Source organism: Bos javanicus, chromosome 12 (genome assembly GCF_032452875.1).
Source record: "Bos javanicus breed banteng chromosome 12, ARS-OSU_banteng_1.0, whole genome shotgun sequence".
In the NCBI taxonomy this organism is placed as follows: Eukaryota; Metazoa; Chordata; class Mammalia; order Artiodactyla; family Bovidae; genus Bos; species Bos javanicus.
Window position 1 is genome coordinate 36,471,725 of NC_083879.1, and position 13,502 is coordinate 36,485,226.

The 13,502-nt window shown below is 41.9% G+C and overlaps 1 protein-coding gene and 1 pseudogene across 1 annotated transcript in view; one reads left to right on the plus strand and one right to left on the minus strand.

The window, feature by feature from the left end:
- PARP4 (poly(ADP-ribose) polymerase family member 4) overlaps positions 1–13,502 on the minus strand; it is a 76,723-nt gene that overhangs the window by 59,389 nt on the left and 3,832 nt on the right. Inside the window, exons 2-8 of the mRNA XM_061435024.1 lie at positions 11,699–11,831; positions 10,303–10,504; positions 7,754–7,823; positions 4,220–4,295; positions 3,350–3,463; positions 1,125–1,274; positions 475–612 (exon numbers count right to left, since the gene is read on the minus strand). Coding sequence (XP_061291008.1) covers positions 475–612; positions 1,125–1,274; positions 3,350–3,463; positions 4,220–4,295; positions 7,754–7,823; positions 10,303–10,504; positions 11,699–11,830 — 882 coding nt within the window. The 5' untranslated portion in view covers position 11,831. The remainder of the gene's footprint in view (positions 1–474; positions 613–1,124; positions 1,275–3,349; positions 3,464–4,219; positions 4,296–7,753; positions 7,824–10,302; positions 10,505–11,698; positions 11,832–13,502) is intronic.
- On the plus strand, positions 8,188–9,262 carry LOC133258108 (antizyme inhibitor 1-like; annotated as a pseudogene).

Genomic DNA, 13,502 nt, shown 5'->3' on the forward strand with positions numbered 1-13,502 from the left:
ATCACACAAGTGCCTTTGGACTTGATCCCATTACTCTCTCCACGAGTTATTTCAATGTGCTGGTGCAGCCACACATGCTCTACCCCTGGGAACACCTTCTTCACCTGCTCCTTCAATTGTACACAGTCAAGAAGAGCTTCCTGATGGCTGCAGGTGCACCTGCCCTTCCCCACACGGTCGAAGGCTCAAGACGGTCACTCTGAAGTGGACCAGGGTCTGTACCTCTCCCTGAGGATCTGCAGCGCCCATGTCCCAGGCCTGCCCTGCTCTGCTCCCGAGGCTGATGCTGCAGATGGGACTCTAGTTTCCTCGGAAGTCCACTTCCCAGCAGCGCCCCTCGTGCCCCTCTCTCCATCGAGAGAAGGAAGAGCAGCAGCACAGCGGGAGCCTGGTTCAGATGAGGCACAGGCCTCTAAGCCACAAGCAGAAGGCAGGCTTGCCTGGCAGAACCTGCTTCCAGGACACGGCACTCACGTCATTCAGGCTCATCATGCCCACAGGTCTCAGCAGTGTGTCCTCCAGGCGGCCGAGGGCTTCTGCCCAGAGCATCTCCACCAAGCCGCTCACCTCGGGGCTCAGGGCATTCGAGTTTATTACCTCCTCCAAAAGCAACTGCAACCACAGAGAAATAGAGAAACATCCACAAAGAGTTCATGAGTGTGCTCCTTTAAACCTGAGATAAGCAGAGGTGTGAGAGGAAACAGCCCATGTCATCCCAGGAGAGGGTGACTGTTAACCCCGGGCCCCTCCCAACTTGCCCTTGCTCCTTGTCCTCCTCTCTTGACCCTCTTCTCTTTTACCCCCATGCTGTTTTCCCTCCTGCCTTTTTATTCACTCTGCAATTCTTTAGGCCTGCTGTGGCATTAAAGATCAAGTGGCATTAAGGGTTTGAGGACCCTGACTCCTGGGCCTGGCTCCCAGTAAAATCTCTGGGAAGCTAGGAGGTCTGTGGCTCATCCTGGGACTCACTCCCCACTCGACTTTGAGCCTCTCTGTGGGCCCCTCTTCCCTTCTTTTAACTCCTATTCTCATCTCCTGCCAGCTTTTTATTTGTCATGAAGAAAACATTTCTGTTAAATCTATTTAATCAGTAATACAGAAGAATATGTAGAAATCAAGCTTACTGCTTGCAGTTTTTCAGATGCTAACTGGGTTGCTTCAGGTGTAAAATGTTCTCTCAGTAGAAAGCCTTGTTTCTTCAGTTCCTCAATATAATTCTCATAGTATTCACTTGCGTCAGCAGAGGTTTTCTTCACAGAGGACTGCCTTCTGGTCTGTAAGTTAGAGCACGCAGCACAGTGTCATGACATGAGCACATGGAAGCCTATTAGCACATCGACCTTTGCTGAACACCTACTGGGTGCCGTGGTGGGGGTGGGGGTGGGGAACAGGGTCACAGATACGGCGCCTCCGCTAGTTTCCTGCTGTAACAGAGCTGAGAAACTAGTATTTCAAGGAATGACTTCACATTTTCAATTCTTGACAAAACAGCCTAAAATCTGCAAGTTGGGGGGAAAGTTTGAGAGGCACGGCAGGTGGGAAAGAAGCACTGGACTCACGGAAGAGCCTCAGGACATGTGTTCAGAGCCCAGAATCTGACCTTACACACCATCCTACCCCGCTTTGAAGTCTGGCTTCTAGCCTTCCAGAAATAAGAAAAACCGGGCGGGGCGAGGAAAGAAAAATACCTCAGAGATGAGGCATCGTTGGAGACAGGCACAGCCTAAACGAAAGGACTGCCCTAGCCAAGGAGACAGGAAGGGGTGCTGGCAGGTCACGCAGACAAAGGCAGAGGCAAACACCGTGATCATTCCTGCCGTCCTGATGGGGTGTCTGTCCCCCCCAAATCCTGCCCCATCCCAACCTCAGCGAACATGGAGGGCTTGCCCAGTGGGCTGTGGAGACCCTGCGGGCTGTGCATGGGGGTTGGATCGCATGGGGCCAATAACCCTGCCCCACTGGCCGCAGGACACACACCACGTCCATGTCACTCCATTCAAGCAGGGAAAGTTAAAAAAAAAAAAAAATGAACAAGGGCCAAGATTCAATAAAATCAATTTTTGCAAAAAAAACAAAATAAAAAAAGGTAAAATTTAACCTAATTTTGGAAGATTTCTGCCACAATGGATTAACAAAGGACAAGGGCCAGAGAAGCTCTGTCTCTTTCATCAGGGAGGGTTATGCCCGTTGAGGGAACAGACTCACCCAGGAGCAGAAGGGCCAGGCTGGAGGAGGGAGGCTGGGAAGGCAGAAGCAGCTCTGACACATTCTACCTGGTTTTCAACTTGATTTTTACTTACTTTTCACCCACATACCTAAATTCTCCACAAAACATGGTCTACATTTCTGGGTAAAAGGTTAACAAAGTCTTTCTCTTTCTTGGACACACTTGACCTTGGGTTAATCTTTTATGTCCTCATGGAATCTTGATAGGTGTGGGATACCAGCTGTAATATTTGGCAGAACTGCTTGGGTAATGGAGTTCCACACCAGGACTGGAGGTCAGCAGTGTACACCGACAGATGGCCAGCCTCAGCCCTGGGCCCAGGACTGTGTAACTGTCTCCCTGCTGGGCGTCAGGAACCCGGGGGCATCACCAGCAGTCTGGGCCCTGAGATGTCTCCTTCCTGGACGACAGCTGACCCCCACTGTGGGGAATGGGTGAGGCAGGCGCGTCCTGAGCCTGAGAGAACCACTGTGTGGTCACTCGAAGGGGAGCCTGTGAGCCTCCGGTCAGTTAGCATCTCACAGAAGACTCTGACAGGGCTGCAGGCTTTACTTGGAACTTCAGGTGTAGGCTCTGGGTTGTTTTTTTTCCCTACCTGTCTTAGGTCAGAACCCTGCCCTTGACCTGACACTGACCTCGAGAAGGTCATGGGCATGGACAGCCCCACTTGCTGTCCCTGAGCCCAGGCACTTCACACATTTCAGTAGCAGCTGAGTCACGGCGGGGGCAGGACCATGATTTGCTGTCCCTCCCAATTTCCAAGGGTGGGTGTGTTGTCTTTTCACCTCACACTAGGAGTGGCCTCTAGGCGACTCCCTGGTACAGAGCAGGTGTTTAATGAAGTGAGTGAAGGGATCCAGTGCCAAGGTACAAACATTAGCAAAGTTTCTGTAAGTAACTCAGAGCAGGAGCAGGAACCTGCACCCCAGGGAATGTTCTCCTGGCTCCCAGCCTGCACTCCTCACCTCCATATCCCAAAAGAGCACCTCTCCACTTTTCAAAATGGTACTAGCTAAAAAGAGAGACGCTAACAGATTGGCTGGTTCAATTTACCAGTTTTTACCAAATTCGCTATCAACAAGGTGGACAATAAAAACGTAGGTGTCACCATGAAGCCCTTACCTGGGTGCCAGTGGCCAGGAGGAAGTGTGTGCATATCAGAAAGCCACGGTCCCCAGGGCCCTGGAGGCACTGCAGCTCCACCACTGCGGTCTCCTTACCTCCCTCTGTCACAACCTGGAAAACATGTTGCTCTTTCATAAACTGCATTCATTAAATAACAAACTACACATGCCATTTAAAAATGTTGATTATAAACCTGATACAAATTATATCATTTGCAGATATAATTTAGAAAGTAAATAGAAAATAAAAATCATCTGGAGTCCTACTACAGATATATAATCACTATTAATATTTTTTTATATTTCCTTCTGGGATTTTTGTTATAAATATACTTGTATATGTTTAAACCATCCCACTTTTCACATTTTCTTAATCACAGAGAAAATGTTATTTTCAAGTTATATTTTATTAAAATATCTTAAAAATACAAATGGAGCATCATTTTAAATGCTACTGTTATTTTGCATTTATATGATGTCAGAGGAAAAGTTTTTTGTTTTTCTTTTTAATGAAAAATAATGGAAATTCAACATAGTGTAAATACTTGGTGTGAAATCTACTCTTTTAAAATACAAGAAACTGTTAACAGAGAGGAATATCTTCATTTTTTAATGTCATATTAAGTTTTTGTGCTATTTATATTTTTACTATATTTTATTATAAGCATGCATTTCTTTTATAATAAAAACACTAAAATTAAACATTTTAAATGTGAAGTTTTTTTACTATTAAAAATCAATTCATATATTAAGGAGTATTTATTCAGGAGATGCATAATTTTTCAAAAACGGGAAGATTATCAAACAGGAAAAATAATCAGAAGACTTCAAACAGCTTTGTTCCCTCAACTAGAAATTAGACTCTTACTTTTTCCAAGATGTTATATTTTGCAACTTCAAAATCTTGAGGAAAATGAGGAATTTCAACACCCTCTGCATAAAACCTGAAATTTGTATAATACAATATTAACATTAAAATGAAGCTTTAGACTAAACAGACTTTTCGTAAAATTTTTCTTGTAGCTCTCCTAATTCCATACAAAATTTAAGTTCTTAACACCTCCTTAGATATTCTAAAGATGGCAACAAGGTCCTGTGGAGAGAATGGATTGATCCCTTCTGTACACAATTCTAGAGCTCTGAGTGCTGTGAGTCTACAACAGGGTGTGGGGAGGGTGACATGTGTCACGGAGATGGGGGCAGGGGGACCTGTGTTCACCCTGGGCTCTGGCCCGTGGAAGCCAGTCACTCCAGAGGGACCCATACCTCTCCAGACTACACTCAAGTCCTCTTTACAATAATTAGCTAATTAACAAACTAATTAATTAAGGGTATCAGATTTCCTATAATCTGTATTTTTATTTTTGATATTTGTTCTCTCTTGTAACATGAAGATTAACAATAAAGTGGGATCAACTGTGATGTTTAAATGACAGTGCAGCTGAGGGTATGTACACTTTAAGAGTCCATATAGAACTTTAGACTCATATATGTCATTGGGGAAGGTTGTGTTATTTCTATCTCTATTTATTTAAAATATCAGTTCAGTTCAGCTGCTCAGTCATGTTTGACTCTTTGTGACCCCATAGACTGCAGCACGGCAGGCTTCCCTTTCCATCACCAAATCCTAGAGCCTGCTCAAACTCATGTCCATTGAGTTGGTGATGCCATCCAACCATCTTATCCCCTGGTTGTCTCCTCTTCCTGCCTTCAATCCTTCCCAGTATCAGGGTCTTTTAAAGTATCAGGTAGAGACTAATGAATGGTCTTTATTCTGAACGCTGTTCAGGAAGGTAACAGAAAGAGCAGACTGCCCAAATCTCATCTCCAGTGGTTTTTCTTTTTTAAAATCAACCTAATAATTACATCTAGTCTCATATAATACTGATAAAAATAATTATCACTATAGTAAGTGAATAAGTAAAAACTTAATAGTTAGATAAGCAAGATAAATTAAAATACTATAAAAATACTGATGTACTAATAGCATTTTAATACTGAGGTTTACAAAACATTTTACAAACTATGTAAAGTCTTAAAGATCAAACTCAAGACCTATATATAGAAAACTATAAAACACTGTGAAAGAAATCAAAGAGGACACTAATAGATGGAGAAATATACCATGTTCATGGATTGGAAGAATCAATATAGTGAAAATGAGTATACTACCCAAAGCAATTTATAGATTCAATGCAATCCCTATCAAGCTACCAACGGTATTCTTCACAGAGCTAGAACAAATAATTTCACAATTTGTATGGAAATACAAAAAACCTCGATTAGCCAAAGCTATCTTGAGAAAGAAGAATGGAACTGGAGGAATCAACCTACCTGACTTCAGGCTCTACTACAAAGCCACAGTCATCAAGACAGTATGGTACTGGCACAAAGACAGAAATATAGATCAATGAAACAAAATAGAAAGCCCAGAGATAAATCCACGCACATATGGACACCTTATCTTTGACAAAGGAGGCAAGAATATACAATGGATTAAAGACAATCTCTTTAACAAGTGGTGGTGGGAAAACTGGTCAACCACTTGTAAAAGAATGAAACTAGAACACTTTCTAACACCTTACACAAAAATAAACTCAAAATGGATTAAAGATTTAAACGTAAGACCAGAAACTACAAAACTCCTAGAGGAGAACATAGGCAAAACACTCTCCGACATACATCACAGCAGGATCCTCTATGACCCACCTCCCAGAATATTGGAAATAAAAGCAAAAATAAACAAATGGGACCTAATTAAACTTAAAAGCTTCTGCACAACAAAGGAAACTATTAGCAAGGTGAAAAGACAGCCTTCAGAATGGGAGAAAATAATAGCAAATGAAGCAACTGACAAACAACTAATCTCAAAAATATACAAGCAACTCCTGCAGCTCAATTCCAGAAAAATAAATGACCCAATCAAAAAATGGGCCAAAGAACTAAATAGACATTTCTCCAAAGAAGACATACAGATGGCTAACAAACACATGGAAAGATGCTCAACATCACTCATTATCAGAGAAATGCAAATCAAAACCACTATGAGGTACCATTTCACCCAGTCAGAATGGCTGCGATCCAAAAGTCTACAAGCAATAAATGCTGGAGAGGATGTGGAGAAAAGGGAACCCTCTTACATTGTTGGTGGGAATGCAAACTAGTACAGCCACTATGGAGAACAGTGTGGAGATTCCTTAAAAAACTGGAAATAGAACTGCCTTATGATCCAGCAATCCCACTGCTGGGCATACACACTGAGGAAACCAGAAGGGAAAGAGACACGTGTACCCCAATGTTCATCACAGCACTGTTTATAACAGCCAGGACATGGAAGCAACCTAGATGTCCATCAGCAGATGAATGGATAAGAAAGCTGTGGTACATTTACACAATGGAGTATTACTCAGCCATTAAAAAGAATTCATTTGAATCAGTTCTAATGAGATGGATGAAACTGGAGCCTATTATACAGAGTGAAGTAAGCCAGAAAGAAAAACACCAATACAGTATACTAATGCATATATGTGGAATTTAGAAAGATGGTAACAATAACCCTGTATACGAGACAGCAAAAGAGACACTGATGTATAGAACAGCCTTATGGACTCTGTGGGAGAGGGAGAGGGTGGGAAGATTTGGGAGAATGGCATTGAAACATGTATACTATCATGTATGAAGCGAGTCGCCAGTCCAGGTTTGATGCACGATACTGGATGCTTGGGGCTGGTGCACTGGGACGACCCAGAAAGATGGTATGGGGAGGGAGGAGGGAGGAGGGTTCAGGATGGGGAACACATGTATACCTGTGGCGGATTCATTTTGATATTTGGCAAAACCAATACAATATTGTAAAGTTTAAAAATAAAATAAAATTTTAAAAAAAATGGGGGAAAAATTTAAATAAAATTATTTGAATTCACTAAGAAATATCCAAAAGCATAAACAAACTCAGGAAAACTACAAGCAAAATAAATAAATAAATAAATAAATAAAATTGTCTCTGAATGTTACTGTCATGATCTTGTAAATAGAAAATCATAGAGTGCACCAAGAATTGTTAGAACTAGTCAGCAAAGTCAGTAAAGTTGCATTATACAAAATTAATACACAAAAATTGAGGTATAAATGACATACAACTTCATATTAATCTTCAGGTATACAATATAATAATGTCAGAAATGTCTCAATATGATATTCTTTTACTATTTTACTGTCTGAGAGTTTGTGTTTCTATTTATTTTATTTTTTTTTATTTCTCTGGATATACTGTGACTTTGTTTTTAGCAGTACTTTGTTGTGTTTATTAGGTAATGTCCCTTTTTATTTTTGAACAATGTGACTTAGTATGAAGTTGATAAAATAAAAAAAAAAAAACTTAAAAAAAAAAAAAGTAGATTACTTAGTGAGTTCAACAGTGTTCTCCTTCTCTGTGGAACTGTCCAGGAATGAAGAATCATTCATTTCCATTTCTAGAATTAAAACAAACAAAGCATGTTTACTACCCAAATATATATTAAAATTAGTTAACAATAAATCTTGCTATGCTGTTATGTTTTCTTAGGTGTCCTTAAATTAGCTATGGGCTTCCCTTATGGCTCAGATGGTAAAGAATCTGACTGCAATGTCGGAGACTTGGGTTTGATCCCTAGCTTGGGAAGATCCCCTGGAGAAGGGAACAGCTACCCACTCCAGTATTCTGGCCTGGAGAATTCCACGGACTGTATAGTCCATGGGGTTGCAAAGAGTCAGATACGACTGAGTGACTTTCACTTTCACTTTCACTTTAAATTAGCTATGGGCTTCCCAGGTGGCGTTAGTGGTGAAGAACCTGCCTGCCAATGCAGGAGACATAAAAGACTTGTAATCTAGACTGTACTTTGTGAGGCTCACTTGGTTCTCCAGTCCTGGGTCTGGGGGCGCTAGCACCGTCCACACAGCTCCAGTCTGCAGGCCCGACATGTGCTGCTGTGGGCATGGACCAGCCCTGCCCCATCTCCCCTTCTCTGAGGTCTCACTACCTACTGCAGCAGAAGGTTAACACCGAGGGCAGCACTACCCTGAAGAACAATAGGTGTTTTTTTTTCAATGTGCTAAGGAACTTGGTGTCTAAATTACTGGAGTCAAATTTCATGTTTCAAGGGCCTGCAAAGACTCTCAAGTAAACACCCACGCTCTATCAGATGCCCAGTGTGGGACGTGGCTGCAGAACTCAGCCTCACAATGAACACGCTAGACGTTGTGGATGGGGGAGGGGGACGGTCACAGGAACTAAACTTCAGCTGAAAGAGGTTCATATGTTGCCAGCCGGTGCTGGATGTTCCAATTTCCAGAAGGATCTAGCATTAAGACAACTTCAGGACCTAGAAGATACTAGGTGTCTTCCGCCTTTACATTTGCTATTAACATCATTGAAAAGAAAGCTATTGAAAGTGATAACATTTTTCTCTGGAATAGAAAATACCAGAAGTGATGAGCCAGACTTTGTGTATTATCCGAATGATGGGGTTTATGGTTCTTTTGCAAGTAAACTGTCTAAGGACTTAAATACCATCCCGAAGATTCACAAGAAATACAAGGATGAAGTTTACAAGCAGGCTGTGGGGTCCATCCTGTGATGAGCTTGATCAAACTGTGGAAAACTCTCTTATTGAATATTGGAGGCTGGCTTTTCTCTGATAGCATGGAAGCAGATTCTTTCCACAAACCATCTGCTTTGAACGCTTTTTCAGAGCCAGCCGTTTATCACAGGATGTCATTCAGTGACTGGCAAGAGGGGAGGATGCTGCAATCACTTCGGACACAATGATGAAAGCTCTTCTCTGTGCCTTCACCCACTCAGCCAAGCCTCCAAGACAGCTTCTCCACTGATGCTTCAACAGGCATCAGCACTTTCTTTAGAAAGATCTGAAGTAGCAGGTGAAGTTAGTCTACATTCCAGTGTGGAACCATGTGAACAGTTTTATTCTGTTAATTCTCTTGCAAACAAAAACCATTAGTATTAGGTGTTTGGGACCAGATCAAACCAGCTTTCATCTATAATTCACTGTGGGTAATTGGGAGATTTAGGTAATGTGTTCAGATTTAAACTTGACGCTTTGCCCTACCTTATATGCATTTAAAATTAAATATGCAACAAAATGGAGGATGTGGTGGTGATGGAAGCCTACTCACTGGATTCCCCATTAAACAATTTACATACAAGTAGTACAAGTTTTCATATTAAGGATTCACATTAAAAAGTTTTGCAAAGTCAACATCTTTCACTAAGATGTATCAAATGTCAATGGAAGACCAGTCCTGACTTCAGCAGATATGTTCAGTGTATATATAATGTGTAAATTTATGCTTTGAACAATAGTTTAATAAATGTAAAATTGCCTCATAGTATTTTTTGTATTTAACCTAATGTAGCCTTTGTATGACAATGAAATTTTGAATAGATTCAAAAAAATTACACATCAAGCTTTCTGAGATTATCAGTGTTTTTGTAGTCATTTTGAATCTGAGTGTACCAGACAGAATATTGAGAAATCTATTTCTATTGCTAAAGCAGTATTTTGCCCTTCACTAGTTTGCTGACCCTTTTCTGGGATGATAAGAAGCCTGCTTAGTTTCATAGTATTTGGACAATCTTTTGTCAATAATATCTTTGATATACCAAAATGTTTACTGTAGAAACTCTAATACATTAAGTGTGTGTGCTCAGTCGCTAAGTTGTGTATGACTCTTTGTGACCCCATGGACTATAGCCTACCAGGCTTCTCTGTCCATAGGATTTTCCAGGCAAGAATACTGGAGGGGGTTGCCATTTCCTTCTCCAGGGGCTCTTCCTGACCCAGGGATCAAACCCACATCTCCTGCATTGCCAGGTGGGTTCTTTACCACTATCAACAGCTGGGAAGCCCCAAGGAAGCCCAAAACATTAGGCACTTGACATGAAATACTTACTAGGGCTGCTCCATTCTTCACTGGAAGCTGATGTGATGTCCAATGACTCACTGGGACCATAAATCTTTGTATCCAGCAGTCTTCTTTCTTTGATAGATTCCCATACAAAATCTGGGTTTGCAATAAGAATATGGTTCTTCTGAATAGACTTCAGCTGATACTGGCTCAGAACATCAGCATTGTCTAAGATTACATGTGTGCACTGAGAAAAAACAAGTAATTATGCATTAGTAAAGACAAAAATAAATTATTTGTACCTGTTTTTCACCCCATTGGTACTAATATTTCTCAGATTTCTAAAACTTTTATGAATGACAATCTCTAGTTACATAAAAGTTTTTAAAAATCAACAGAGTATGGATATGGGTGTACCATAATTGATTAACCAACTAACCACCTCATCATAAAAAGTAAAACTTGAAGTCCAGTTATTAGACCCCAGGCCTGAAATGCAGGGCCTGCCCCCTAGGCTGCGCTTCCCTCTGGGTCACTGGCGGGGGGGGCCAACTCCCATCCTGGACCATCCTGGACCACAGCCCACAGGGAGCCTGCTTGTTCTATGAGGTACGTTCTATTCCAGCCAGGAGGTACTGGGTGCTTCTCTGGCATTTAATACTTTGCCTGTGAATGTCAGAAATGAAATGTCCCAATTTGCCACCAGTTAGGCAGAATCATACAACTTAACCTACCTCACCATCTCTGTGGATAGATGAATAATTCCTGCCTATTCTCAGTCCATTTTCTGGGTAGAGAATGCCAACAGGGTCTCTAATTTTAGAAACTTTGCAATCTTTTTGGACATTATTTTTCAATATATATAAACATCTGAAATGTGCACACCAGGTACTATAACAAAGGAAGTAGTTCGATACGTGACAGTGAGGAATGATCTCTCAAATTGTGAAGTGGAAAAGTAAGTGCAGAATGTGTTTTCTGCGTTTGGGCTGAAACAGAGCTGTGTGCTTGTGTGCACTCATATGTCCTCGTGTGTGCTATCTATGCAGAGAGCAGCTCCAGAATCGGGAACCACAGTGGGAAATAAGTTAACTTATTATTGTTTTACTTTTTAGATATTCTACAACGTATAGATATTCATATTTATTCAAAAATAAATGGATAAAATTATAAATCAACAAATTAAAAGAAATAATGAATGCCTTTGAACCGCTCATTCTACTCTTAAGGAAGTAACTAAAGAAATGTATGAAGATGGGACAAGAAAACATCCAGCACACCACTGTCCACAACAGTGAAAACTGGAAACAACTGCACACTTTCTCCTGCCTTTTCTGGCTTTCTCCTGCTGCCGATTTCCTCTGCTTGCCCTTCTAACCATGACTTGCCCTCAGGTAATGCACAATGTTTATCATACAGTTGTCATAAAATTTGAAAATACCTGAGCATTTAATAAAAAGGAAAAATTTCCACCATTTTCCTTAATATCAGTTTGTAGTTTTCTCTTCTGTTGACGAGTTAAGTGCTTGGCTTTCAAACAGAAGGTACAGTTTGCGAAGATTCCCACAGTCATCCTGTAGGAAAAAAAGTTTCAAGTCTGAGTTCTTAAGGATTCTCTTTCCAGTGAATATAATTGACACTGAATTTAGAATTGTTCTACAGGAAAACTGTGGGGCAGTTGGATGTTATTTTTTTTAAAAGATATTGCAATCATGTTATAATCACAAAATCTCAACATTATCCAAATTTGTAAACTGCATGTTGGTTTCTAATTTTTGTGGCTAATACTGTAACACCCCCAAATCCTTGTGCATAGACTCATGATACTCATCTTCATGAAAATGTAGCAGGTATCGGTTATAAATGGGTGTGTTTTAAGACTATGAAAGTGAAAGTCACCCAGTTGTGTCCAACTCTTTGCGACCCCATGGATTCTATAGTCCATGAAATTCTCCAGGCCAGAATACTGGAATGGGTAGCCTTTCCCTTCTCCAGGGGATCTTCCCAACCCAGGGATCAAACCCAGGTCTCCCGCATTGTGGGCGGATTCTTTACCAGCTGAGCCACAAGGGAAGCCCCAAAATACTCGAGTGGGTAGCCTATCCCTTCTCCAGCGGGTATTCCCGACCCAGGAATTGAACCGGGGTCTCCTGCATTGCAGGCGGATTCTTTACCAACTGAGCTATGAGGGAAGCCCATTTTAAGACCATAGAAGCATTTATTTCTAAATTAAAAATTAAGATTATGTGACAGTGAAGCCATGAATTTTTACATATAATTCTTCTCTAAACTCAAAGAGGCTCATTAGTTACACAAGTTTCTGTAAAACCACTCTGGGGGAAAAAATTTGAACCATTAATATTAAAAATACTGTTGTTTTTAGACATAACATAGAAAAAAAGAATTACTTCTAAGAAAAATAAGCATATTTTTAACTGAAAGAACTTTTATGTGTATTTAACTAATGAGTGGTGAGATATTGGGTTTAATAGACAGTAGCTATTTGTCAAGCTTTGAACCTGGAGTCTTCTCTGACAGCTTGTCCACAGTGAGCTGGTACTTTCCAGAAGGCTTCGGGTCCCACTGGGTTGAAAACGGTCAGTGAGCAGGTGACCTCTCAGGATGGCCTCCTTTGCTGCACCTGCCCTTGATCACTGGGTACCCCTGGCTGGAGTCCCACCCTAGGCCCTCTGCTGGGTCGTAGTGCCCACGGGAGACCCACAATGCACCTGTGTGCCAACGACCCCCAGTTTAGCACAGAAGGTCTATTGTGTCTCAGCGTGGGCCCCTGACATGTCCAGTCTCCTCCTGGCCAGCCCCCACTGGGCTGTGGTTCTAGGTCAAGGCCCCACCCGCCACGGGCACCTGCCATAGGCAACTGTTCTCCTCAGCTCTGGAGCCAGGCTCCCTCCCACCCCTACAGCCCTCCCTACTCCCCTACCAGCCACCTACCTCCCCCCACCCCCGGCAGTGGAACCTGTTTCCCTACCTCCGCTCCCCTGCGCCTCTCATTCCTTCACCACACTGAAGCATGAATAACCATTTTCTTATTTTGAAAATTATGCTTCAAATCAAATTCAATTTCCCTGTCAGGGTTCAAGACATGGCCTCCCCGCAGCCTCATCCTGGCCCAGGTGGCTTTTCTTCAGGTTGGCAAACCCTCAGGGCCTTCACACAGCTGTTCCTCTCCCCGGGACCCACCCACTGCCGCCACTCACACTGTTGTATCCCACCCAGGACCTAGT